This window comes from Ochotona princeps, chromosome 14 (assembly GCF_030435755.1).
Source record: "Ochotona princeps isolate mOchPri1 chromosome 14, mOchPri1.hap1, whole genome shotgun sequence".
NCBI lineage: Eukaryota > Metazoa > Chordata > Mammalia > Lagomorpha > Ochotonidae > Ochotona > Ochotona princeps.
In genome coordinates this window covers 5,188,145-5,215,101 of record NC_080845.1, presented here as the reverse complement: position 1 = coordinate 5,215,101, position 26,957 = coordinate 5,188,145, and the positions used below count along the sequence as shown (strand labels likewise).

Below are 26,957 nucleotides of genomic sequence, written 5' to 3'. Positions count from 1 at the left end.
GGTGGTGTTTGGCTACAGGCCACCAAGAAAGGGATGACAGGGGTGGCAGGCAGGCTGCAGACTGGCAGGCTTACAGCCACTAGAACTTTCTACTGTGTTGGAAACGGTCTATGTACTCTCTGAATCTGTGGGTTCAGGGCACCAGCCACAGGTGTCTACTGAGCACGTGGAAAGTGACAGGTCCCAAAAAGTTCTACTGATTTATATTTGGCTGCGTGCATTTAGCAGCTCATAGTACACGTTCCTAATCCCAAAGCTGTCCCAGACTTTGGACTTGTTGGTGGCACTTTGGGCAAACCTTCTGAGAGGTAGCAGCGGGCATTCTCAATTAAGGCCAATCAGTGTGCAGAGTCAGGATCCCATTTTACACAGCCTGCCATGCTGGGGCCACTTGCCTGTTTAACCTTGAGGGAGCTGCGTGACCTTCTCAGGGACACACACACGGCTGGGCATGGTGACGCAGGACCTGAATCTTGGCCAAGCAGCTGCTCCATCAAGCCATCCTGGAAATCTCTGATCTGAGCTGCCATTGAGGCCACCACTGACCGCCTGTGGCCACTGAGCCCTTAAAAATCCCGCAGAATCTCCCCTCTGAGAGTCTGCAGAAATTCCTCCAAATGCTGCTTAGGCTGCACTCCCACGTGAGCAGGTTAGTATTTTTTTTTAACGAGGCGGACTCATAGTCTCCGTGCTGTGTGTGACTTCTTTTGTTCACGGACTCATGTGTTTGTCCAAAAACCTGATCTGCCTGCGGTGCACCAGTTTCCATGGTCACTGCCCAGCACACAGCAGTCAATGACAAGACAGTGCAGCTGTCTCTGCTCCCCATGGATGCACACCTGCCAGGCAGAGGAAGCAGACAGCACAGAAATGAAGAGCCATCAGGTGGTTCTAACAGCTTTGCGAGGTGAGATGAACTGTACCCCTCCCCCATGTCTGCAGACGCTGAGCCTCGACGCCTCCTCCATGGTCTATCCCCCGCAGGACGTGTGTGGTGCGGGAACCGCAGCCGTGCAGCAATTCCTCTGCAGAGGTAAAGCCAGGCCTCCTACCCCCAGGAGCCACCCAGCCAGGGGAAGCAGAGCCCCCAGAGGACCTCTGCGCCTGCCTGCTCGGAGCTCAGGGGCAGAGGGCATCAGACAAAAGGGAAATACAGCTGCCAACTGCAGTAGGGAGAGAATCCAGTGAGGCGTCTGGTTGAGGCTGAGGCTAGGAAAGGCCACCCTGAGAAAGGGAGCTGGCTGGCAGCTGCAGCATGCTGAGGACTTTAAAGCAGAGAGGCCTTCCTGGCAGCAGGAGGCGTATGTGTCCTGAAGGGACTTGAGGCAGAATGCAGGGACAGCCGATGTGGCAGTGTGCCAGAGCCCAGGACAGACAGGCCTGAGGAGAGCGCCAGGGTGCGGGGATGGATGGAGAAGGGTGATTTGTTCTCACAGAGATCATTCCAGTTGCAGGGAGGAGCCGGGGTTGCAGGCTGGAAGCCAGAGAGAATGCCACAGGGCTAATCAGGGAAGAGACTCCACTGGTCTGCACTTGGAGGCGGGGCAAGACAGTGGGAGGAGCTAGAACCCTAGAGAGGAGGTGGGGCCAGGAGGACTTGGGGAACAGAGTCCCCACACATCTGGCCCGGACTGAGTGTTGTGACCCTGGCCCAGCCCTGGCATTAGAGGAGTAAATCAAAGAATGGAAGACCCTTCTCTCTGCCTTTCCAATAAAATGGAACTTTTAATCACAACAGAACTTTTAATCATAATTTCCCTTCTTGAGGGCTGCCATTTGTGGCAGGTGATTGGCTGAGAAGTGAAGGCTGAACAAGACTCCAGCTTCCTGCTCGTGCAGACCCCGGGAGGCAGTGATGGCTCCCACCACTCATGTGGGAGACCTGGCTTGAGCCTCTGACTCCCAGCCCCGTCGCTAGTCCAGCCCCACTGCTGCAGGCATTTGGAGAAAAAACTAGTAGATGGAATATCTATCTCCCCTAGCTGGCTCTCTGCCTTTCTGCCCTCTTCTCTTTTTTTAAGATTTATTTATTTTTATTGAAAAGTCACATCATACAGAAAGGAGAGAGAGAGAGAGATCTGCCCACTGGTTCATTTCCCAAGGAGTCACAACGGCTGGAGCTGAGCCGAAATGAAGCCAGGAGCTTCTTCCAGGTCTCCCGCATGGGAACAGGGTCCCAAGGCTTTGGGCGGTCCTCCACTGCTTTCCCAGGCCACAAGCAGGGAGCTGGATGGGAAGTGAGGCTGCTGGGATTAGAACCGGCGCCCATATGGGATCCTGGCACATGCCACTAGGCTACCATGCCAGGCCCCTTTCTGCCCTCTTGAATAATGTTTTTAAAGAGGACATAAAAGAAAGTCACAGATGATGTCATAGTGTACAATTCTATGCCCTGCTTTCTTCACTCAAAAATAAATCCTAAAAAAAGGGCCCCGTGCAGAGGCCTAGCAACTAAAGTCCTCACCTTGAATGCACCAGGATCCCATATGGGCGCCAGTTCTAATCCCAGTAGCCCCGCTTCCCATCCAACTTGTGGCCTGGGAAAGCAGTCAAGGACGGCCCAAAGCCTTGGGACCCTACACCAGTGTGGGAGACCTAGAAGAGGCTCCTGGCTCCTGGCTTCAGATTGGCTCAGCTCCAGCTGTTGTGGCCACTTGGGGATTCAATCAGTGGGCGGAAGATCTTCTCTGTCTCTCCTCCTCTCTGTATATCTGCTTTTGCAATCAAAATAAATAAATCTTTAAAAAAAATAAAAGAATAAACCCTAGGTGTTCCCACCTCATGGTGTGGTTTAAACGTCTGTAGTAAAAGGCAAACGGCCCGTAGAGAACAGGGAGGGGGTGAGCCCTCGCTAATGACACAGGAGGAGACAGCCCAGGCCAGAGAAGTAAGTAGCACACTGAGGTCCTGCAGGTGTGGGGCCCGCAGGCCTCTGCCCAGGCCGGGCTGTGCCAGAGCCTCTCCTTACCCGTCCTGCCTCACATGATGAAGAGGCAGACAGTGTGCCTGTCTGAGCACTCAGCAGCCCCCAGACCCCAGGGTCAGGACCCGTGAGCACTGCCAGGGGGTGAGCATCAGGAGGGGCAAAGCAGTGGACTGCTGTGAACCGGGGCTGAGGGAACCGGCGGCTCCAGGCCTCTGGGCCGTGTCCTCTTCCTAAGCCGTGTCCCCCTTGCTGGGCCGTGTCCCTTTCCTGGGCAGCCTGTGCTCTGTGTCTTGCAGAGTCGGGACTGGAGTACTACCCCCCTTCCCAGTACCTGCTGCCAGTGCTGGAGCAGGACAGAACTGAGACCTCCCAGGACAGCCCCGACGGGCCAGCCAACAGACTCTGCAGGGAGGAGATCGAGTGGCAGGTGAGGCAACGTGTATGCCGGTGTCACATGACACACGGCTTTTCCCATTGGTGTGAGCTGGAGCAAGCCTGCGGAGCATGGCCTCTGCCCTCCCACCCACCCTCTGCGGGTAGCCCACCACTACACACCTGCGGGCACGTGCTCGGGGCGCCCTCTATTGAGGTCACTTTTGCAGAAGAGGAATCAGGCTGTACCCCACAAAGGCGGGCAGACAGGGCTGTGGCTCGCGCTCATCCCGTCAACAGCTGTGTCACTCAGGTACAGTCACCTGCAGACAGGCGTTGGCGTGGTCTCCCCACATGTGTCCTCCCTTGAGCGTCGGCAAGTGTCCTGGGAGCCCCAAGGGTGATGCAGGCATCCAGGGAATCGGTCAATTGCTTGGTCTTCTTTTGAGAAGCCCCAAGCCCGTTGAGTGCAGCCTCAAATAGCTCCTTCCCACTGTGCCAAGCCTGGGGGAGCACCTGGGGTCCCCACCTTAGAGCTACCTGCCACTGACACCCAGCCCTGTCCAAGTGGGCTGCTGGGGTATCAGGGGCCAGTCCCCTGCCACCACCTCTGACCCCTGTCTCTCCCACCAGAGCAGGTTCTCGGACTACGAGAAGCGGAAGGTGAGACCGGCCCTCCTCCTCTTGGCACCCTTCGCCTCCTCAAAGACCTCAGCTCACAACCTCTGAATCTTAGCTCAAGGGCATGTGCCCTCCGACATCCCCATTTGACAGAGGAGCAGACTGAGCCCACCCCTGGCCCTCTGCCGTTTAGTTTACAGTTGGGGCTCAGCACTGCTGAGGTCTGGGTTCTCCCCCTGTCCCCCACCCCCTGCCCACTCCTGTGACCTAATGCGCGTAGTACTGCAGCCACTGTCACCAAGCCATGCACTTCCACAGGAGCAAAAGATGCTGGAAAAGCTGGAGTTCGAGCGGCGCCTGGAACTGGGGCAGCGGGAGCACGCCCAGCTCCTCCGGCAGAGCAACAGCCAAAAAGATGAGATCCTGCAGACAGTCAGGGAGGTAGGTGAGCTGCCAGCTGGCAGCAATGGAGCAGGCAGGCCAGGACCTGGGCTACAGCTCCCCTCAGTCCCCAGCCTGTGAGAGAGGGCCCTTAGGGTCGGCCCCCAGCAGTGCCCACCCTGACCCCCAGCGCCTGCCGGGTCCCCGCAGGCTCACGCCTCCCCTGCCCCCGGCACAGGAGCAGTCCCGGCTGGAGCAGGGCCTGAGCGAGCGCCAGCGCTACCTGGATGCTGAGCGGCAGCGGCTACAGGAGCAGCTGAAGCAGACAGAGCAGAACATCTCCGACCGCATCCAGAAACTTCTACAGGAGAACCAGAGGTCAGGCTCCCATCCCTCGTGAGAACCTTTGGGGAACCCCACATGGGGTCCCCTTGGGCCCTGCTACCCCCCAGGTCTCTGCTGTTGCCTCAGCTCTCCCTCTCCCAGCTACAGACGGAAGAGCCCAGGCCAGCACCACAGGCACCAGCTTCTCACCCTGGGGCTGGGGCTGGGCCCGTGGCCTCGGACAGGTGTTGGGCCCTGGGCCCCAGGTTTCCCAGCTGTGGAGTTGCCATCATTTGCTGCTGCAGTGGCCTGGGTGGCAGGGAGGGCTTGTGCCAAGGTTAGCAGCTCACCCCGGGGTGGGATCAGTCCACATTCCCTGCGTGAGGAGACACTGTGAGGCTAGAGAGATCTCGGGAACCCTGAGGGGGGCCACAGCAGGGAGGGTCCAGAAATGGGTGGTAGCCCGACCTGCTGCTCCAGGCTTCCGGTTCCCCAGGAGCCTGTGTGTCTTCCCCCGCTGTGGGTGAGTGACAGGCCCACGCAGGCCACAGGAGCTGCCCTGGCTGAGTGTTGGGAGTGGATTTTCTCACCTTCTCGGTCCAGAGACCCTGCAGGCTTGTGTGTTCTGTGCTGGTGTTACTGTCATCTCCAGGGGAAGGCCCTGACACTCCGAGCCTGGCCTGGTCGTGAAGACCCTGGCCCCTTGAGCTCTGCAGGTCACGGGCAGGGTCCCACTCTGGTCTTCTTCATAGGCAAAAGAAAAGCTCGGAGATCCTGAAGTCGCTGCAGAACGAGAGGTGAGTGCTCTTCTAGGCTCTGAGCCAGAAGCAAGCACATCCCAACTTCCAGTAGATTATGCCAGAAACTTCCCTGAGGCTGCAAGAGAATGCCTCAGAGGACATTGCATTACATAGGCTCCCTGCCTTCCGGTTCCGGAAAAAGTGTGCACTCCTGAGGAAAACTCGGGCATGACGGAGGCTGCAGTGTCCAGCAATGTTAGCAGTATAAACAATTGGGAAAGAAATCCAGATCTCTGCAGAAAATTTTAGTTATGTAAATTATATGTGAAGAAATAATGTACAGCTGTTAAATATCCTGTAAGGGCTGGCACGGTAGCCCAGTGGCTAAATCCTCACCTTGCATGCACTGAGATCCCATTTGGGCGCAGGTTCATGTCCCGGCTGTTCCACTTCCCATCCAGCTTGCTGCCTGTGGCCTGGGAAGGCAGTCGAGGACGGCCCAAAGCCCTGGGACCTTGCACCTGCGTGGGAGACCCAGAGGAAGCTCCCAGCTCCTGGCTTCGGATCAGCTTAGCTCTGGCCTTTGTGGCCACTTGGGCATTGACCCAGCGGACGGAAGATCTTCTCTGTCTCTCCTTCTCTCAGTATATCTACATTTCCAAAAAAAAATTTTTTTTCTAAAAATAAAAGGGCAGTACTGAACATGTGAAGAGGGGCTGCTGATGGAAGGTGCCCTTAGTTAAAAAGAAAAAGAAGTTCCACAAAAGAATCCTGCTTGTATATTTTTTTAAAGATTTATTTATTTTTATTGGAAAGGAGATGTACAGAGAGGAAGAGAGACAGAGAGGAAGATCTTCTGTCCAATGATTCACTCCCCAAGTGGCCACAATGGCTGGAGCTGAGCCAGTCTGAAGCCAGGAACCTCTTCTGGGTCTCCCATGTAGGTGCAGGTTCCCAAAGCTTTGGGCCATCCTTGACTGCTTTCCCAGGCCACAAGCAGGGAGCTGGATGGGAAGCAGGGCCGCTAGGATTAGAACTGGCACCCATATGGGATCTTGGTGTGTTCAAGGCGAGGACTTTAGCTGCTAGGCTATCGTCCTGGGTCCCTGGACTACATTTTCTAACCGAAATTTATTTATTCAGGGCTTGCATTGTGGTATAATGGGTAAAGCTGCCACATGCGATGGTGTCCCATTTGGGAGTTACTCATGGCTCTTCTGTTTCATATCCAGTCCAGTTCCCTGGAAAAAAGCCGCTGTTAAAAAAAACATATGTGTGTATTAATTCACTTGAAAGGCAGAGTGACAAAGAAAAGGAGAGATACAAAGGGAAACATCTTCCATGCTCTGACTCACTCCTCAGGTGGCCTCGTTGGCCGGGGCTGGTCCCGCCCCCAAAGCCAGGAACCTAGAACTCCGTCTGGGTCTCCCACGTGGGTGCAGGGCCCAAGCACTTGGGTCCATCCTGTGCTGCCTTTCCAGGCCCCTCAGCAGGGAGCTGGATCAGAGATGGAGCAGCTGGGACTAGAAGTAGCACTGTGGTGTAGCGTGCCAGCACCGCAAGTGGGGACTTAATATGCTGTACCACATCCAGAAGGGCTTCCTGGAGGAGGTGGCATTCAGCTCATGGGGGGCACTGTGGAAAAGGCTATGTGGTAAGTGGAATTTTTTTTTTTAACTTGCTCTAGAATAAGGATGGAGCAGTTGATGTCCATAACCCAGGAGGAGAGCGAGAACCTGCGGCGCCGTGAGATTGCCTGTGAGTCAGGGGGACCTGCGAAGCGCGTTTGGCTGTGCTGCCTGGGCGGGTGGGCTGGCGCCCCTCTGCGGGCAAACATGCATCCAGAATCCGTTCAAGTTCCCGGCCTTTCGGCTTTAGCGCCCTGCTAATGGACAGTAGTCACAGTCACATTTATGCAGTGTGGGGGACATTTGGGCACGAGTACCACAGGACATGATAAAAATCAGGGTAACTAGCATACCTCTATTATTCTGTGTGTTAAGAACCATCAAGTGTGTGTGTGTGTGTGAGTGTGTGTGTGTGTGTGTGTGTGTGATTTGAAAGGCAGAGTTACAGAGAGAGGGGGTGGGGACAGAGGGAGAGATCTTCCATCCACTGGTTCACTCCCCAAATGGCCACAGCAGCTGGGCCCATCTGAAGCCAGGAACCAGAACCTTCTTCCGGTCTCCCATGCGGGTGCGGGAGCCCAAGTACTTGGGCCATCCACCACCACTCCCTTCTCAGGCTCATTAGCAGGGAGCTGCATCAAAGTGATGCGGCCATGGGCCCGGCGGCGTGGCCTAGCAGCTAAAGTCCTCATCTTGAATGCCCCAGGATCCCATATGGGCGCCGGTTCTAATCCCGGCAGCTCCACTTCCCATCCAGCTCCCTGCTTGTGGCCTGGGAAAGCAGTCGAGGACGGCCCAAATCCTTGGGACCCTGCACCCGCGTGGGAGACCCGGAAGAGGTTCCTGGCTCCCGGCTTCGGATCAGCGCAGCACTGTCCGTTGCAGCTCACTTGGGGAGTGAATCATCGGATGAAAGATCTTCCTCTCTGTCTCTCCTCTCTGTATATCTGACTTTGTAATAAAATAAATAAATCTTTAAAAAAAAAAAAAACACAAAGTGATGCGGCCAGGACTTGAACCAGTGCCCATATGACAGCGCCAGGGCCCGGCAGCGTGGCCTGGCCGCTGAAGTCCATATGACAATGCCAGCACTGCTGTAGGTGATACCCATTCTGCCACAGTACCGATGTCTAGGTTACTTTTATAGTTAAAAGAGGAAAAGACTTTGTGAGGGTTCCCAGGTAGAGAGCCGGGTGAGGCTCCTCGCCACCACCCCCTCGCAGCCCACTGCCCACCTCTCCGCAGCCGCCATGCAGCACATGTTAGCTGAGAGCTGTAAGAACCGACTCATGCAGATGGCCTACGAGTCCCAGCGGCAGCACCTGGTACAGCAGGCCTGTTCCAGGTAAGGGAAGGCGGAGGATCCCTAGCTGAGGGAGCGGGCAGAGCTGGTCCCAGGCCTGGGGTGGCAGGGGCTGGGCCAGTGGCAATAGGCCGGCTGGCTCTTCTGTGTGGACCCCGTGATTCCAGGCCGGGCGATGAGAAAGGAGCAACAGCCACCCCCATGTCCCGTGCATGTCCTGTGTTCCAGGGACATGGCTGAGTCACTGCGAGTTCTATGAGGACTGTATTGTATCATTTCACTTTTTAGGAAGATTGATTGATCTGAATCCCAGAGACAAGAGGAGAGAAAGGGAAGGCAGAGAACAGGCAGGGCAGGGCCTGCTTGAGGGTGCTCATGTCAGTGGCCTGTGAGCTGGCACCTGCCTGCAGGACACTGGGCAGGAGGCTGTGTTGGAGGCCCAGGGCCTCCAGCAGGGGCTGCAGGAGGCCAAGCGGCAGCTCAGCTGCCTGCACCGCAGCGCCCATGGGCCCCAGGAGACCACGGGACACCCCCAAGAATGCCCAGGAAGAGGCTGCAGAGCCAGGAGTGGAGAGGCGTGCACCTGACTCTGGTGCCCTCGCCAGCTGCCAGGGGTCCGCAGGGTTGAGGGCAGGGCAGGTATGGAAGGGGGCGGCTAGTGGAGCTGCTTCCCTGCAGGTGGCTGCCCTGGGGCTCTGCTCACCATGCCTGCTGGGGTGCTGGAGGCTGGACACTAGTTTTCCACAGTGTTCCCACCCCTGGCTGCCTTCCTATTTCCCTGGTGGGCCAGCTGCTCTCCTCCCCAAGGCTGGAATTTCTGTTCAGAAAGACAGAAATGCCTGGATTTCCCACTGAGGTATGGGGGAGCTGTTGAGCAGTAGCCAGTGTGGTGACGGCCACCTAAGGGTTTGACAAGTCACAGCTGTGGGAGAAGGCAAGCCGAGCCCAAGCCAAGGCTGTACTCCAGCACGGGCAGACGTGCGGTGGCAGGTTTTGGGGTCAAAGTCACCAGCCTTGCTCTGGGGTCCCAGAGCAGATCCACAGTCAGGGCGGGAGTCTCCCAGCGTGGGGTGGGGGCTCGTCTGGGAGGCGCTGGGGAGGGCCAGGCGCTGGGAGATGGACTGCCTGCTTCCGACTTCCTCCGGCGCTGTGTCCAGCAGGAGGCAGCTCCCACTAGCGTTCGCGAGGTGTCCTTGGGGAGTGACCTGTTTATCTTGGCTGCCTCCCAGGTGCCTGTCCCATAGCAGGCGCCCCTGAAGTGCTCAGAGAGCCAACCGTTGTGCCGTGTTTCCGGCAGCATGGCCGAGATGGACGAGCGATTCCAGCAGATCCTGTCGTGGCAGCAGATGGATCAGAACAAGGCCATCACCCACATCCTGCAGGAGGTGAATGGGTGCTGGGCGGGAGGGGCGGGGCTCAGCAGGGCGGGGGCGGGGCTCGGCAGGGAAGGGGCGGGCGGGGCTCAGGGGCGGGGCAAGGAAAGAGCTCTGCAGGGAGACAGGTTCAGAGGGTGGAGCTCAGGGCTGGGTCCTGCCTTCCGCTTGTAGAACCCACGTGTTCTCGGGGACTTAGGGGCGGTCAGGCTCAGAGGAGCAGGGAGAGGCTGGGGGCTGGTGTTCTGGGCACTGGATCTAACGAATCCCTTGCTTCCTGGGGGATACTCACCCCTCTCCTCTCTGGGGCCTCCAGGGTCAGGACTCTGGAGACAGAAGGTGCCAACAATCAGAAAGTCTGTTTCCCAGAGACAGATGTGCTTCTGGGAGGCGCTGGAACCCGTAGGAGTTGGTGTCCGAGTCAGGGCAGTAGAAGGCCCCAGCCATAGGCTTTGGGGCCATTTAGGGTGTGACCCAGCAGCCGGCCCTCGCAAGCCTTGCATAAATATGGTTTTTCAGAGCCAAGTCAGTGGGGTGGGTGCTCCGCCTGGCTGCAGGCGCCGCTGAAGATGCCTGCCTCCTTTGTACCAGAGCCCTTGGCTTTGGGAACCTGACTGGCTCCCAAGGACAGTTTCCTGCTGACACAAATCCTGGGAGACTCGGGTCACTGGGCTGCTGCCACCCATGGGAGTCCAGGATCGCCTGCCAGCTCCTGGCCTCGGCTGTGACAGGCATTTGGGGAGCAAGTGGGAGCCACTCCCCCAGACTGTTTCTCAAAGAAAAATTTTAAACATCAAAAGTAAAAGTTAAACAAGTGAGATGGAAAGTGATTTCTCTCTGATAAACAGAAAAATCATACATCAAGGTGTTGTGCACACGGTTTTCATTCTGGCCCGCTGGGCCCAGGTGGGCTCCGGGTGGGCGCGGGGCAGTGTGGACGCGGGGCAGGGTGGACGCGCGTGCGCACATGCATGTGCGCTGAGGCTGTGGCCCTCCGCAGAGCGCCGTGCAGAAGGCGGCCTTCGAGGCCCTGCAGGTGAAGAAGGATCTGATGCACCGGCACATCCGGAACCAGGTGAGTGTGGGGGTCCTGCCCAGGCTGGCCACGCGGTGGGGCGTCCCTGCCCAGGCTGGCCACGCGGTGGGGCGTCCCTGCCCAGGCTGGACACGCGGTGGGGGTCCTGCCCAGGCTGACCACGCAGTGGGGGTCCTGCCCAGGCTGGCCACGTGGTGGGGGATCCCTGTCCATGCTCACCACGCGGTGAGGGGCCCCTGTCAATGCTCACCATGTGGTGGGGGGGTCCCTGCCCACTCTGACCACGCGGTGGGGGGTCCCTGCCAAGGCTGATCACGCGGTGGGGGGTCCCTGCCCAGGCTGATCGTGCAGTGGGGGGGCCTGCCCAGGCTGACCACGCAGTGGGGGGCCCCTGTCCATGCTCACCATGCGGTGGGGTTCCCTGCCCACGCTGACCACGTGGTGGGGGATCCCTGTCCATGTTCACCACGTGGTGGGGGTCCCTGTCCACACTCACCACGGTAGGGGTCCCGTGTCCACACTGACCACATGGTGTGGGTCCCTGTCCACGCTCACCACATGGTGGGGGGCCCCTGTCCATGCTCACCACATGGTGAGGGGCCCCTGTCCATGTTTACCACCTGCAGCTGGGGCCTAGGGTTTGACCTTGACCTGCTGGCTTGGCTTGAGATCCTGTGAGTGCCCTCACCTCAAGGCAGCGCTACCATGTGGCCCGGGCTGCTTGGGCGGCCTCCGCCCTGACAGTGTCCCACAGCCCCCACCTCATCAGTGGGACTTTCTTGCCAGGATACCCAGCTGGCCCAGGTGCCTGAAGGACACCTGCAGGGTCCCCGGAGCAGATGCCATGAGTCCCAGGGGTCCTGACACCAGACATGGGGGCTGGGCCGGAGTCAGGCCAGGCTCTGCTGCACTGGGGTGGTCTCATTCTCTGCAGAGGTCCAGGGCCGGGGCGGACAGGGACTTAACGACTATGGGGTGGCACTCATCACAGAGGCCCGGGGCCGGGGCGGACAGGGACTTAACGACTATGGGGTGGCACTCATCACATGGTTTCCAACAGACTTGGAATTCCACATTTTCCATGCTTCCTTTTTTCCTTTTTTTCTTTTCTTTTACTTTTTTTTTTTACACAACCAGCTGATCTTTTTCCCCCTCTTAATTTCACTTGCACATTGCTGGACCTGAAGCTCATTCCTCTGAGTGGGTTAGTGACAGGGACTTGGGGACAGCCAGGGTCCCAGAAGACACAGGGTGGCCAAATCCCTCGCTGGAGGGCATCTGATCTCCCACAGCCCCAGACACAGTACAGCAGGTGCTTTGGAGCCAGCAGGCCACCTACTTTTGATCCACAGAGCTGGGACACCCCAGGAACAGGCCCTCAGAGCCCTGCATCCTCCAGCAGGTTCCTGAACCTCGCAGAGCCTTGGGGTCCTCTTCCTAGCAGCCAGGGGACGTGATGCTCACCGAGTGCAAGCCCAGACCTAGCTCAGGCTCAGTCCCATCCTTCCCACCCACCCCAGTCCCAGGGGTGAGCCCAGGCTCCTGCATCCCAGAGCCCCCCTGTCCACCCCCCAGGAAAGATTTCTTAGACCTCACATGAACACCCAAGAGCAGAACCCAAAATAGAGCCTGAGTGATGTGAGTAAAACCACACCCTGTCTCGTCTTCTGTTTAGATTAAGTTAATAGAGACTGAGTTATTGCAGCTGACACAGCTGGAGTTAAAGAGGAAAGTCCTGGACACAGAGACACTGCAGGTATGTGGGGCTTCCGGCCTGCTGCCCCGCCCACCCAACGGAGCCCCCAGTCTGGCCTGGAAGGCTTGGGGCAGGCTGAGGCTCAAGGCCAGGGCAGCCCCTGGAACGCAGGAAGGGCTTGTGGCTGAGGCACCCAGGCCTCATCCTTGTCCTCATTCTGCGTTTCTTTCCATGGCGTGGAGCAGGCTTCCTGCTGTTGCTGCTGGGCTGCGTGGCACCCCCAGGGAGCAGCCCAGCCCAAGCCACAGTCCCATGTCCTGCCCACCAAAACCAGGCCCTGGCAGGCAGTGGCCGGTTTTGAGTCTGGAGCCTCCAACCCCCAAGATGCATGCTGAGGGCTGGGGTGTGAGGACAGGAGGCCGTACCCATCTGCAGAGCAGCCCTCACCCACCTGGCACCGTGTTTGTACTCTACCGAAGCTCACACTATCCCCAGTGACCCTGAGGGCTGCCCCATGGGTGCTATGTAACCCTGCCCTTCCCGACCCTCCATCCCCCTCCCCAGGCCCTCAGAGAAAGGTGATACAGCCCCTTGGGAGCCTCCAGGTGGTCCTCAGAGATGAGGAGTCAGGGGTTACTTACTGCTCAGCAGGTACCTGTTAGAGTGGGCGGGGCTTGGCACCTCCGTTTGTGGGTTACACCAGCCCTCCCCTCCATCTGCTTCTGCCCATGTTCTCCATGGTCAGTGAGACCAAAATTTGCCATTTCTTTTGTTTGACATTTGTCACCACTCCATTTTGTCATCATCACTGGGGCCACTGGTGCCCTAAACCCCACAGGGAAGGGATGTGCAGGTTTGGGAAGAGGGGGTGGGGATGCTAGCACAGTAGGGCCTTTTGGCTTTGTCCCCGCCCCCCCGGGGGGCAGAGCCTCAAAGCGGAGCCACCAGCTGAGGACAGGGGGAGGAAGGTGCGGTCCCAGCCCGGCTGGGTTGGGCCCCTGTGCCGCCAGCCATGGGGACTTGTGGGGACTTGTGGGGACTAGGGGAGCTCATTGGGCCCCGGGCGTGACCCTGTGTTGCAGGAGATGGTTTCGGAGCAGCGCTGGGCGCTCAGCACCCTGCTGCAGCAGCTGCTCAAGGAGAAGGCGCAGCGCGAGCAGGAACTCCGGGAAATGCTGGTACGTGTGCAGTGCCCGTGGCCAATGTCATCGTCCCACACTGCCAGCCTTCCCCTTCCTGCCCAGCCCGTGTCCCCCATGGCCAGCATCCTCCACGCAGACTTTCCCTAAATGCAGTCGCAGCGGGTGGTAACACTCGTCCGTGGAGTAGTTGTGGAAGAAGCTCCCAGTGTCAGGGAGAAGTGGTCCTTTGCTGGCTGCCAGCTATGCATGTTCCTGATGTGCGTATTTCTAGCCATTGGCCTATGCTCCACTCTTTTTTTATATAAATTTTATTTTTTACAATGATTACATGGTTGATCAGGCTGGGAAGGATTGAGGGTTAGGTAAAATTGGGTGAATTCATTGCTTCCAAGTTTGCCATTTCTTCTGTTGTTCCTGGGGCAGGGGAGAGACAACGGGGGGAGACCACTCACAACTTTCCACATGTCCCAGTACCCAGGGATGAGGAACCGCCACCTCATGTCAACCCAGAGTCGCAATGTGTACATATTCCGGGGGTTCTGGCCAAGTGGCTTGGATAGTTCGAGATGCTGTCGATTTCCCTATCCGAGGATGGTGTCACCCTCCCAGTGCCCATTGGCTCCATTTTTTGCTGTCATCGTTTGTTTGGGGTTGTTGTCCAGTTTGTTCTGTTCTTCTGCTACAGCACCAAATGTGCTGCCATGTTCTTTTTTTTTTTTAAGATTTATTTATTTTTATTACAAAGTCAGATATACAGAGAGGAGGAGAGACAGACAGGAAAATCTTCCATCCGATGATTCACTCCCCAAGTGAGCTGCAACGGCCGGTGCTGTGCCGATCCGAAGCCGGGAACCAGGAACTTCATCCAGGTCTCCAACATGGGTGCAGGGTCCCAATGCATTGGGCCGTCCTCGACTGCTTTCCCAGGCCACAAGCAGGGAGCTGGATGGGAAGTGGAGCTGCCAGGATTAGAACCGGCACCCTTATGGGATCCCGGGGCGTTCAAGGTGAGGACTTTAGCCTCTAGGCCATGGCGCCGGGCCCGCTGCCATGTTCTTTTACAACAGGGCCTGTGTCCACTGCTCCAGCTTTTTCATTAAGTAGGACATGTTCTTGCAGGCAAGTCCAAGGACTCAAGCCAGGCGTCCCAAGCACCACTGGATCCCCCTCCCCTGGGGCTCATAAACCCAGCATCCACATTGCAGGCAGGCCCCAGGACCCGAGCCGGGCAACCCAAGCCCCACCAGGTTCCCCACCCCTGGGGCTCATGAATCCGACACTCACTTAAAAAACAGACCCCAGGATCTGGGCCAGGCTTTCATCTCTTCTTTTCGTGCCATGAAAATGTCCCTTCATGTCTTTTCCCATGGCTGTATTGGGATGGGTGGCACTTAGCCTGGCCCTGTCGCCAGCGATGTGCCAAGTTCTCAAGGTATCTGTCACACTAAGCATGTGACAACAGCACGGTGGTCGTAGGGGTGGGAAGTGTGATTGATGAGTTTCAGGCAAGAGTGGTTTGTCCCCTAACGCCCAGGTGGGTAAGACCCTGACCCAGGACAGGGTAGCAGAGCCACACGCACCCCTGGATGCCTCCTCCAGGCCCAGCAGACCCTTTGCAAGGAGACCAGAGCTGAGCCCGCTGTGTGTCACTGTGTATGCACCTAGCACCTTCTGAGGTCCCTCCAGGCCACCCTGGCCAGACTGAAGACAAGAGCTAGAGCAGCTCCTTGTCAGCCCCGGGCAAGCACAGACTGCACGGGCTCACTGTCACAAGATCCCTGGCACTGAGCAAGCACAGCCAGTTGTCATAGGCTCCTACGTTTGCTCTCAGTAGGACTGGGAGGACTGGCCTTCCCAGCCCAGCAGGACATGGCCAGACAGGGACCCAGATGTCCATCACCTTTGGAGGGCCAAGGACAAGAGGCAGCCAGCTCAGGGAGGTCCAGAAGGACTCATGTTGTTCTCAGTCCCCAGCCCTCCACAGGGCTGCAGTGGCTCACGACATGCCCTGGAGCCACCCAGGCTCGGGTCTGCAGGCTGGGCGAGTGCCTCCTCCCCAAGCGCATCCTGGAGCAGCATCTACAGGTACTGACAGATGTGCGAGAGGAGGGTGGTTTCCACAGCAGGTGTTCAGTTGGCCCCTGAAGCTGATGCTGTCCCAGCACTGGGCAGGCAGCTGTGAGCTTTTTGCATTACACTCTGCTCCCTGAGAAGTAGATGGGAGGGCCACCCGCCCAGAAGGAGTGAGGAGTCCAGGTCCAGGGGCTCCCTGGCCAAGGGAGTGTGGTTGGGCAGGTCAGTACCTCCCAGGGGATCATGTTCAGCGGTCAGCGGGGACAGGTTGCCCCCCGCCTTTCTCATTGCCAGAGTTTAAACTTGAGCTGAGTGGGTAGAAGAGTTCCCTCTGAAATCCCAAGCACATCTAGTTGTTGAGAGGAGCCTCGCTCAGGGCCATGGTGGTCATCATCCTTTTCTTTATGGTCGTCATCACAGTTTGTAGGAAGTGATCTGTGACTGACAGCGGCTGCTTCGTTCTTGGCAGACGGAGTTAGAAGCCAAAAGCGAGACCAAGCAGGAGAATTACTGGCTCATTCAGTATCAGCGCCTGCTGGACCAGAAGCCTTTGTCCTTGAAGTTGCAGGTGAGGCCAATGGTGCCCGCCGGTCTGGGGAGCCATGAGGGCGCCTCATGGAGGTGCCCTGCTGCTGATCTGCCCTGGGCACTGATTTGCGGGGCAGGAGTCAGACCACGTGGGTGGATGGAGCTGCTGTCCTTGAAGAGTTTTGGGAATGGGAAAGATGCGACTCTGACTCTGTCTCTCTCTGTCTCACACACAGATGTCATTCACACACACACAGGCTCTTGCACACACACACACACAGGCTCATGCACACACACACACACACACACACAGGCACATGCACACAAGCCTTCCATTTTTCACGACATCTGAGCTGCTGCATGCGTGCTGTGTGGCATGCCACTATTCTGGCGGCAATGGTGACACGCTATGCCCAGATGTGCACCTGTATCACCATCTTGGGTCCGGGTCACTTCTTGGTACTAAATGTGGGTGCTCCTGGGTTATCGAGGTAGGCCCTTCTGAACAGATGTTGAGCCACTTCCTGTTGGCAGATCTGCAGGCCTGTGTCCCACGCACCTCTGGACACGTCCACCTGTGTGTCTGTGGGGAGAATCTCTGGAAGGCCTTCTGCCATTCATTACCTCTGCAGGAGGAAGGCATGGAGCGCCCCCTGGTGGCCATCCTGGAGGAGCTGTCGGCTGAGCACTACCTGCCCCTCTTTGCCCACCATCGCCTGTCACTGGACACGCTGAGCAGGATGAGCCCCGGGGACCTGGCCAAGGTGGGGAGCTGCAGCACCTGGGGGAAGCGGAGGGAGCAGGGAGGCGGGCCGGGCCAAAGGCCCACCTGTCCAACTTGCTGTTTGTGTAGTTTGCTATAAGAACTGTCATGGTTAACTGACCCAGGGCACCTTGCCTCTGAAGAGGGACACTTGCCCCCAGCCACCTGTGGTAGCCTGTGTCCATCTGGCCAGCCAGTCCTGCTGACCACTAGCCCTTCCTACCAAAACTGATCTTCAAGGTGTCCCTGGGAGAGTCTGGTCCAGCCACCCCCACCCATGGCTTCCCGGCAGCCGCAGCTCTGCCTGAACCCCGCACGTGTAAGCCTTGCAGTTACCTTGAAAGACAGAGTAATAGCAGTGACCATGGCTGCTGCGCCTTGGTAGCCCCTGCTAGGCCTGTGCTGCGGAGTGTGGCTGTGCCAGGGAGGAGACTTGGGCAGCCTCTCACTCTAGATGAGCAAACGTCCCCACCTGGCAGGAACTTGCTGAGGCCACCCAGGGTGGGCTGGCTCCAGGGTCTCCACTCTGCCACCCTGCTGTTCTGTGGGCTGGTACCCCGTGGGCTGTGGTGACTGAGGGACTATGTGACTCAGTTCTTCCCTCCTTCCCTCCCCCCCCCGCCGGCCTTATCCTCTGGGAGCCCTCCCGATGTGACCAACAGGAGATTCGGGCCTGGGAGGCACCTGCTGAACCACAGCTGTTTCTAGCATTTCCTTCAGGGACTTCTCTCCCTGCCAGACTGATTGTCAGGGCCCGGGCCCAAGGCAATCACCCTCCCAGCTCTACTGCTGACCCCCTCAGGCTGACCCCAGGTCCCGGCAGCAAGGGGCCACCCGTCATGTATGGCTACCCAGCTCCAAGCACCTCCTCCAGCCCTGCCAGGCCACAGCCTGCTCAGCCTTGTTCTGCCACAGGTGGGCGTCTCAGAAGCTGGCCTGCAGCATGAGATCCTCCGCAGAGTCCAGGAGCTGCTGGCCATGGCCAGGACCCAGCCAGGTACTGCCCCCCTGGGCGTCTCCAACAGGGACCATAGCTGTGATGGCCATGGGTGGGGGTTCCTTGCCAACATTTCAGGCTGGAGACTGGGTGACCCCATCCATGGCCAGTCCTGAAACTCCCTGCCCAAGGCCTCACAAAGCTTGGCGTGTCTGTTACCAAGCTGTTTTCAATTTTTTTTTTTTTTAAATTAACATGTTTGTTTGAAGACAGTTTCAGAGAGAGAAAGAGGGTGTGTCTCACACACACATCCGGAGCGGCAGGTGCAGCTCAAGTCCCTGGGCTCCTCCCTCCCTGGTGGGGCCCACGGTGTGTTCTAGGCTCCCGGCTCCCACCGTCCCAGATCCAGCTGTTACAGATGTTTGAGGAGCAAAGCTGAGGATGGAAGTTCTCTCTCTGCCCTTTGAACAAAAGTAAATGCTGGTTTTTAAGAGGCCCTCTTTAGAATGTGCTGCTACCCTCCTCCTAGCCTTGGCAGAAGGCAGGGTGGGGAGAAGGCATTGTACAGGTGGGAGAGTGAGGCTTGGAGAATAGCGAGAGCTCACGGAAAAGAAAGCCCTTCCCTCACTGCCCACCCCCACCCCACCCCAGCTCACTTGCCTGCAGGTGGGGCTGGGGGAGACCCCAAGGGGTGGGGTCAGCAAGAGATGACCCCGGCTCAGCCTGTCTCTCTGGTCCCCACAGAGCTGAAACCAGCCAAGGACGAGGCCCTGGAACCACCCGTGACTCCCCTGGAGCCCCCCGAGTTGGTGAGGCCGTCGGCTCCCCCGGCAGAGCTGGAGGCGCCGGCCTCGGAGTGTGTCGTGTGCCTGGAACGGGAGGTGAGTCTGTCCCCAGCCCGCCCACAGCTGCCTGGCTGGGCCAGAGGCTAGCCGGCCTCTCTAGGCCCGTGGGGGGATTTCTGCACTGTTTCCTTCTGTTGCACAAGTCCACTATATTCACGGCAACTTTTGGAAAAAGAAAAATCCAGGAAACAGAAATGACCCATGGTCCCATGACCCGAGTGTGAGCGATGCTGATGTCACTTTCTGAAGCTTTTTCCTCGTTTCCAGAGCAGGGCTGTTCATCTCCCCCGTGCAGATGAAACACTGCAAGGCCTCAAGCCTCAATCACATGGTTTTCCCTCAAAAGTCATCTTTTCCAAATCGCAAAAGAATCAATACCTGTGCATGCAACAAAGCCCCTGCCCTTGCCTGCCCCAAGCAACCCCCAGTGGAAGATTGCACGAGTGGCCCCGTGGGCCGGCGGGGTGGAAGGACGCACTGTCTTAGCCAGGCCCAACCCTCGGCCCTGCCGGGAGCTCCTGCTGGCCCAATGTCACAAGCAGGCCTGGCCACTTGGGAGTATGTCCTCGATGAAACTGAGGAAAACTGGGTACAGCCCCCTTCCTCCCCGCGGGGACAACACCGAGGATGGGGTGCGAGTCTTGGATAGGCAGGGGAGGGGGACCAGGACCTTAAGGAAGGGGCATGCGCAGATATGCGGGCTCCATTTCAGTAAGGAGGCCTCAGGCTGACGGGAGAGGATTGTTTTATTTTGTTTTTACAAAACATGGAGCAACAGCCCCCAGCCTGGGAGCAGGTCTGGGGTTTTTCTCATCCTAGAGGGTGGGATCTTGCCCTGACGACCCCCTTCTGCCCACGCTCCCCCCTCAGGCCCAGATGATCTTCTTGAACTGTGGCCATGTCTGCTGTTGCCAGCCGTGCTGCCAGCCGCTGCGCACCTGCCCACTGTGCCGCCAGGAGATCACCCAGCGCCTCCGCATCTACCACAGCAGCTGAGTGCCCGCGTCCCCACCCCCGCCACCCCTGCCTCCACTGCCTGGCACGCCGAGGCCGGGCCAGGGGCGCTCCATAGCTGCAGGACAGGGGGACGCCTGGCTGTGCTGGTGCAAGACGAGCCTGAAGTGTGAAGGCCTCCCCCACCCGGGGCTCGGACAGGGACTGGCTGTGCCGCTGCCAGCTGTCTGACTGTGGGCAGGTGACCATCTGCAGGGGGGCCAGACCAGCAGGGGCCCTGGCCTGGGAGGGGTACAGGGCAGGTTGGTGGCCCCCCAGGCTTCCCCTCAGCTGCTTTCCAGCCCTTCGGCCTTCCCATCCACCCCCTACCTCCTCACCCCAGCAGGAATGTCAATAAACTCAACCTCAGCCCCGGGGCCACCTGGGAATCTGGCAGGGAAGGGCAGGGCCCTGGGCTGGGAGAGGTTCTTCCAGGGGAGGGGCCGGGAGCACCCTGAACCAAACTACAGACCAAACATGAGGGTGCCTGTGCCTGCCTCCTCCACCACGCTGAGCCCAGGGCCCGGTGCGGGAGAATGGGGACTGGGAGGCCATTAACTCATGCTGTGGCACCAGACAAGCAGACTGGGACCCTGCAGCCGGGGCAGGGAAGGGCTGGGTCTGGAGCCTGACCCTGTGGTCAGGCAGGTGGTGCACTGCACAATTTCAGGGTCAGTACATGCAGCACCGGCTGGACACCTTCTCTGGCAGGTGGCAGGCTTGCTTGGGGCACACAGCTCTGCCCCTGGCTCACACAGCAACCCTGGGTGGGCCTGGGCTGGGTGGGGTGTCCTCTATCCACTCCTGTCATAATAGGGCCCTGACTTACCTTGGTGACCACCAGGGGTCGCTGGGGGATCACCCTCATGCAGCATTCCCAAAGAAGTGCAGGAGAGGCTGAGCCCCGTGGTGCCGCCCCAGGCAGGGCACACATGCCCAGCACTCTGGTCACCCCATCCTCCCCTGTGTGTCCCCTGAGCCCAGTGTGCCTGAGGCAAGCCAGGCCTCTTGACAATTTCTAGGACCTCCTGGGGCCTGGGTAGCAACCCTTACCAGCTGCTATTCCAGCTGCAAAGGTGAAGTTCAAGGCCCTGGTCTCTGACCCCACGGCTGTGAGACCGAGACGCTCACTGCCCTGGCCACAGTGGCCAGGCTGCACCAGGGGAGTGCCTGGCTGCCACCTGCCTCCCAAGGACATGTTCCAGCCTGCAGGTGGGACAAGGGGTCTACCCTGTGTCCCCGCACCTTCCTGGGCCTCAGTTCACACCTGATGAAATGCTGAGGGCAGTACCAGGAGGTGCCAGCCCACAGCCCAATGCAAGGGCTCCCTGGGCGTCCGCACACAAGCAGGAGCTACAAAACAGCGCGCACAGCTGGAGACCAGCACCCTGGCTGGCCGCTCCACTTCCGATCCAGCGCCTTGTTCATGTGACTGGGAACGGCCGGGAAGATGACCTGTTTGGTCTCCTGCATCCGTGATTTCAGCCTGGCCCAGTGAACTGACACACAGAAGATCCCCAACCCCCGTCCCCAACTCTGGCTTTCTAAATAAATAAAGCTTTCAAGAAGAGTGCACAAGGCCGGCTTTTGCGGCCGGTGTGAGTGGCAGGGGTCCCAGGGCTCCAGTGGCCTTGAAGCTGCTACCTTCCCTGGGCCACCCGGCAGCCATGCTCGCGTGTAGCACAGCACTTGCGGGTCTGGCTGAGAGACCAGGGGCTGCAGTAGGAGTCTGGTCACCCACAAGCTCCAGGACCTCAGACACAGGTCTTCTGGGAACCTCAGCTTCCTCCACCCCCCCTCAACCCCGGAAAATGGGACCATTTAAGGCCTCAGCTGGTGGACCTGGAGGGACTGGGTCAAGGATGAGTCCCGAGGCCCTGCCGCCCACCCCCGCCCCCGACACTAGAGCAGGCCACCGGCTTTAAATAAAGCATTTATTGATTAGTAGAAGCTACAACAGTTTGCATAGTATTCCCAATACAATATAGGGAGGACTAAAGACCCCCAAGGCACAGGAGGTGGGGGCATCTCGGGACAGTGTCCTCCAGCAGAGCGCAGGCCTGGGGGGACTGCACTCCCCCAGCACCAGCCTGGGGGCAGGGCTAGGGCAGAGACACCCTGGGGCTTGAAGGAGGCCTCCCCAAGCAGGTATCAAGCTCAAGTGGCCTTGACCTTCACACTCAGGAAAAGAAGCTGAGGAAGGGACAGAGGCCAAGCCTCCCTTGACCCCAGGACATTTGCAGAGGGGCCTGGCACCTTCGGTCGAGTCAGAGGCCTGGCATGGCTTATGACCCCCAGTTCTCAGGGGCATCTTGGGGTGCTGTGGGCAAACCCCTGAGGCAGACAGAGTCCCTCGGAGGTGGACAGAAGTCACCCCTACACCCCCAAGTCGCCTGGTCTGCCGCAGGTGCAAAAGGGACAGGAACAGGAACAGAGTGGGGAAGGGCCAGGCTGGGCAGGGAGAGATGGAGGGGCGTGTGCGAGGCTGCTACTCTAGATCCCCCTCGGGCTCACTCATGCTCCGACATCCACCCAGAGGCCATCAGGACACTTCCTGCCACAGACCAGCACATGCCCAGCCAGCCTCAGCTCAGCTCAGCCCTCCCCCCACCCCACTGCTGCACTCCCTCTGTGAGGCACCCAGGGACCCAGACCCTGGCCGAGCCCTCTTCAACCCTGAATCTGACCCTGGCCCAGCTGGGACAGTTGATACAGCAGGGGAGGGAGGGGTGGTGTGCCATGGCCCGTCCTCTACCTCCTGCCTGCCAACTGCACAGACTTCCAGATGCTTCTATCTGCCTCCTCCAGGAAGGATGGTAAGACCCGTGAGGGAGGAGCCGTGGAGTAAAAAGAGGTGTCCTCGGCTCCCAGCACAAGGAGGAAAACCCAAAACCCAGACCCTGCATCCAAGATCATCCCAAAGAGCGAGTGGAGCAGAGAAAGGGGGCTGCACCCTTGAGAGGGGCTGTGGGTGCCCCGCCCTGCCTCACCCACAAGGCACAGAGTGGGGCTCCCCTCCCCCGAGCTGCCAGTGCCTTGCAGAGGGCGCCCCCCATGCCGCCCCGAGGTTATGTCCAACAGAAGTTTTGGGGGTCATCAACTTAGAACTCAGTCTGCACCACGGTACTGTCTTCCGTGGTGGTGTGGATAGGGGGGCAGCTGCCAGGACTGGCCACCTGCTCACCCGTCTCCTGGTCGCTGGGCTTGGGGGGATCAGAGTCCACAGCCTTCCCAGTTGGCAGATGGTCAGGGGGTGAGGGGGGTGGGGAGGAGGCCTCGGGGGCCACTGTGGGTTGAGGGCTCTCCTGGGCAGGGGCCCCGTTGGGCAGGGGGCTGGCTGGTGGGGGACTTTCAGCCTGCAAATCCCGGGCCAACAGGCCACGGAGCTCAGTGACACTGTCCGGGGACACAGGGGTCACTGGCTCAGAGCCAGCCTCGAAGGGCAACCCCGCCTCCTCATCTTGGACCACGGAGACCACCTGCTTGGCACGCCGCCGCTTCTCCGAGAGTGTGGCTGATTCTGGGATGCCATCGGCTCCAGGGCTGCCGCCACCATCGCCGTACTCCTCGCCCCAGTCGATGGGCGCGCCCTCAGCCAGCAGGTGCAGGTTGGGGTCGCTGTTGTGCATGACCATGCTATCCCGGTACAGGTTGTGTTTCCTCTGCACCGCGGCCTCCTTCACGGCTGTGGGGTCACAGGCCAGGGGTCAGGGGGCTCTGGTAGCCCCTCCCAACCACCCCAACCCCGCCAGGGGCATCTAGAATTGGGGTGACTCAGGCCAAGCCTCACCCTGAACATTGCATGTAGTACTGTGACTTTAAGGTGCTGATGGCCGACCCTGCAGAGCCAAGGACTAAACACAGGGTGCCACCCTTCTGGGGCCACAATAGCTGACCCTGGGCTGATGCCACCTCTGGCTGGTCTCTGGACCCCTGTGTGCCCTCTGCAGCAGCCGCCCTCGGGGGCAGGGCCAGAGCTCACCCTGCAGGATGTCCTTCAAGACCGTCTGCAGCACCACCTCCTCATATGTATTTTCCACCAGGATGAAACGGGCGAAGTCCTCAAAGATCAGCTCCTGGAACCGTGGCAGTTCCTGTCAGGGTATGGGGAGTGGAGAGACAGCAGGTCAGGGCACCGGACGTTACAGAGGGGTCTGTGGACCCCCCCAGACCCCGCCCTGGGGCTCCAGGCTCCTCCCCCGGCCCCGCCCCACAGTGCTCACCGACTTGCAGGTGGGTGCCAGCTTCTTCAGCAGGAAGGGGATGGCAATCTGCAGCAGGGCCTCGCGGAAGAACTTTTTGCGCACTGTGCTGCTGTCATAGTCATATTTCTGCAGGGGGAGGGGGCACAGGGCGGGGTATGGGCTCAGCGGGCTCCAGCAGCCCGGGGAGCACGTAGCCTAGCTGCACACGGGGATGCCCAGGCGCGGGCGGCGGTGAGCAGGGACCGGAGGGGGACAGCGTCTGACCTTGAGCACGCGCTCCAGGATGCGCTGGATGGCCTTGCAGAGCTCCTCCTTGGTGGGCCCCTTGCCCAGCTCCTGGTGCAGGAGGGTCTCGAAGGTGTACACAGCGTTGTCCATTTGCTGCAGGGCACAGAACGTGGGCAGGCGCATGATGCCCCTGGAGGGACCCACCCCCTCAACCCACCCCCAAGCTTGCTAAGGCGGGGAAACGGAAGAGAAGCACGCAAAGCTTCCCCCTCCTAGAAAAAGAAGGCTTACAAGCCAAACCCTGTAAAATGAGCTGGAATCAGCCTGGTGGGTAGAGGCACCATTGTCCTCAGTAGAGAGGGGAGGGCTGGGCTGAGCCGGGGCCGGGGGAGTGAACATGGTGCGGGGTGGCACCCGGGCTCACCTCCCGCATGTGGATCTGCGCTCGCTGCTTGAACACAGCTGTGCTGGACACGTCGAAGCGCTGCTGCAGCCCGTCCAGCCGCAGCGGCTCCATCTTCTCATAGCAGCTGTGCATCTTCAGGGGGTGGTAGGCCAGCTGCGACAGCTTCTCCATGTACTGCGGGCAGGAGTGCATGCGTGGCGCCTGGGCCCTGGTAGTGCCCGCTCTGGGGCAGCTGGCTTCCTGGGGGTCCACCTCTGCACCCCACCTGTCTATCAAATCCTCTTCTATCCCAGCAAGCCTCCAGGTTCGGAAACGAGCAGGTGGCAGCCATCCCCTCCCTGTCCCTTGGCCTCATGCCCCAACCCCAAGCAGCCTCTCTCTCTGACCACCTGCCTGGCGGGGGTTGGCAGCCCAGCCTCACCTCGCCCAATTTGTCGATACCACCCTCATTGATGACGTTCAGGTTCATGTCTGTGACCTCCTTGAAGAAGACGTCGCGCACCTCGGTGAAGCCCTGGCTGGTGGGCACCATAAGAGCCTCCAGGATGGATGGGATGTAGGGCTGGACGTGATTCCGCACACACACCTCCGCCTTGGGGAGAATGAAGGCTGCGCCCGGGGCAGCCCCGGCCGGCTCTCAGCTCAGGGCGGCCCAGGCCATCTTTGGCCCCACAATGCATGGTTTGGCTCTGCATCACCCTGTCAGGGGCTCTTGTACCACCCCTGCCCCTTCCAGCCACCCTGGGGGCATGGACCATTCTCTGGGACATTCTGACCAAGGCATTTCCACCAGGGGCTGTTGGGATGTCCACCCTCATTCCTGCCCATGGACTGCTGTTTTGTTCCAAAAATGTCAACTCCCTGGGTCTCAGTCCGCCACGGGGACACCACTAGCGGCACTGCTGGGAGAGCTGGCAGCCAGGAAGACTGGCCTCGGTGGGGAAAGCTGGGGATGGACCCTGGCCTGGAAGAGGTCAGCTCTGAGCTAAACTGCCGTCTGCTGGGGCAACTTGCAGTGCAACAGGGCTTGACTCAGGCCCGGGCGGGGCACCCATGGTCATGGAGTCTTCATGGTTCGTGACACACAGAGGACCCATGGACGGAGTGCTGCTGGCCCCCCACTCCCCTGCCACAGCTCCCCGGGCAGGGCAGAGGCCAGCCTACCTCGGATCTTGCTGGCCAAGTGCTCCTTGGAGGTGATGACCTGGTCCATGTCAGTGCGGATGACAGCCTCCATGGCCGGTCGGGCCTGCTGCAGCTTGGCCAGCACAACCTCAAAGCTTGCCTTGGCCTGCTCGTACACCATGCGGTACACGGCATCCGAGATCTATGGGCACAGCCAGGATGGTAGTGTCAGGGCTGAGGCTAACGGCGCTGGGCCACCACCCCCACTGCACTGGCTCCACCGGGTACCCCCCCCAACCTGAATCCATTGCCGCTGCCGCTCCTGCGGTTTCCCCTTCAGCCGTGGGGCGAGCTCCGCCTTCAGCTCAGGACCCAGCTCCTCCAGTACCAGGTTGCTCAGGATCTGGAGTCGGCAGCACGTACAAGGGCTTCAGCTGAGGCACCATCCGGCCGGCATAGCCAACCCAGCCACACAAGGGCCCCATTCCATTCCCTCCCTGGGCTTGCCTTGGGCTCGATGTCCCCCACACCACCCTCACTGCACCTGCACCTGAGCCCGGGCAGGTCAATAAATGAACACAGGATCCAGCAGCTCTACTCCCACCACGAAGGCCCCCACCTTTCCACTCTGGGCTCAGCCCCGCCCCTGGCTAACCTGCTGCACCCCACAGCCCCACCCCTGGGGCCAGCCGGGGTCTCCCAGCCTTAGGGTGACTTCACAATCTCCTCCCCACCCCACCCCCTCTTTGCCTCACCTGCACCTCATTCCCACACAGCAGCTCCCAGGTGCCGTACAGCTCCTTCGACTGGCGGTACATACGGATGGCGTCTGTGAATGCTGGGCCCTCCACCTTGGAGTCCTCAGGGATGCCTGTCCAGGAGAGGAGGGGAGTGAGGGAGCTGGCCACACACCACCCATGCCGCCTGCAGCCTGTACACCAGGACGAGTGAGTCTCCTGGAGTGAAAGCTGTGAGATGAGAATCTGCCCTGCGCCTCGTCTTGTTCCCTCATATCCTGCCAGCACTGGAGACCTGGGCATGCTGCACGGGGAGGGACAGGGGCACCAGGGGACCAGCGTCGGCAGAGATGCCACAACCACGTGGAAAGGTCCCGAAGACAACTGGAAGACACCATTTCCTGTTTCTGCTGTGGGGGCACTGACTGTGGCTCGCTGGCTGGCAGAAAAGGGGAGGACCCCCAGCCTCAGAGCTAGGCGGGCTGGCAGGCTGGCAGGCAGGAAGTTGCAACACCCAGCTGGGGAAACGTGGTTGAAGGCCATGGAGCCGGGCAGCAGGCGGCTCCCCTGGCCAT

The 26,957-nt window shown here is 59.4% G+C and overlaps 2 protein-coding genes across 3 annotated transcripts in view; one reads left to right on the top strand and one right to left on the bottom strand.

The window, feature by feature from the left end:
• The window catches only part of LRSAM1 (leucine rich repeat and sterile alpha motif containing 1), a 28,806-nt gene extending 8,748 nt beyond the window's left edge, over positions 1 to 20,058 (top strand). For both annotated transcript variants that reach the window (XM_058672533.1, XM_004593554.2), the window contains 17 exons: positions 943 to 1,033; positions 3,223 to 3,353; positions 3,932 to 3,961; positions 4,238 to 4,360; positions 4,539 to 4,678; positions 5,377 to 5,421; positions 7,052 to 7,122; positions 8,238 to 8,337; positions 9,593 to 9,680; positions 10,669 to 10,743; positions 12,380 to 12,460; positions 13,483 to 13,578; positions 16,085 to 16,183; positions 16,776 to 16,907; positions 17,822 to 17,903; positions 18,588 to 18,724; positions 19,559 to 20,058. In XM_058672533.1, coding sequence (XP_058528516.1) covers positions 943 to 1,033; positions 3,223 to 3,353; positions 3,932 to 3,961; positions 4,238 to 4,360; positions 4,539 to 4,678; positions 5,377 to 5,421; positions 7,052 to 7,122; positions 8,238 to 8,337; positions 9,593 to 9,680; positions 10,669 to 10,743; positions 12,380 to 12,460; positions 13,483 to 13,578; positions 16,085 to 16,183; positions 16,776 to 16,907; positions 17,822 to 17,903; positions 18,588 to 18,724; positions 19,559 to 19,684 — 1,647 coding nt within the window. In that variant the 3' untranslated portion in view covers positions 19,685 to 20,058. The remainder of the gene's footprint in view (positions 1 to 942; positions 1,034 to 3,222; positions 3,354 to 3,931; positions 3,962 to 4,237; positions 4,361 to 4,538; positions 4,679 to 5,376; positions 5,422 to 7,051; positions 7,123 to 8,237; positions 8,338 to 9,592; positions 9,681 to 10,668; positions 10,744 to 12,379; positions 12,461 to 13,482; positions 13,579 to 16,084; positions 16,184 to 16,775; positions 16,908 to 17,821; positions 17,904 to 18,587; positions 18,725 to 19,558) is intronic.
• A 2,049-nt stretch (positions 20,059 to 22,107) lies between these two features.
• The window catches only part of NIBAN2 (niban apoptosis regulator 2), a 38,333-nt gene continuing 33,483 nt past the window's right edge, over positions 22,108 to 26,957 (bottom strand). Inside the window, exons 6-14 of the mRNA XM_058672522.1 lie at positions 26,401 to 26,516; positions 25,944 to 26,048; positions 25,685 to 25,847; positions 24,942 to 25,129; positions 24,539 to 24,694; positions 24,151 to 24,267; positions 23,905 to 24,012; positions 23,664 to 23,775; positions 22,108 to 23,366 (exon numbers count right to left, since the gene is read on the bottom strand). Coding sequence (XP_058528505.1) covers positions 22,783 to 23,366; positions 23,664 to 23,775; positions 23,905 to 24,012; positions 24,151 to 24,267; positions 24,539 to 24,694; positions 24,942 to 25,129; positions 25,685 to 25,847; positions 25,944 to 26,048; positions 26,401 to 26,516 — 1,649 coding nt within the window. The 3' untranslated portion in view covers positions 22,108 to 22,782. The remainder of the gene's footprint in view (positions 23,367 to 23,663; positions 23,776 to 23,904; positions 24,013 to 24,150; positions 24,268 to 24,538; positions 24,695 to 24,941; positions 25,130 to 25,684; positions 25,848 to 25,943; positions 26,049 to 26,400; positions 26,517 to 26,957) is intronic.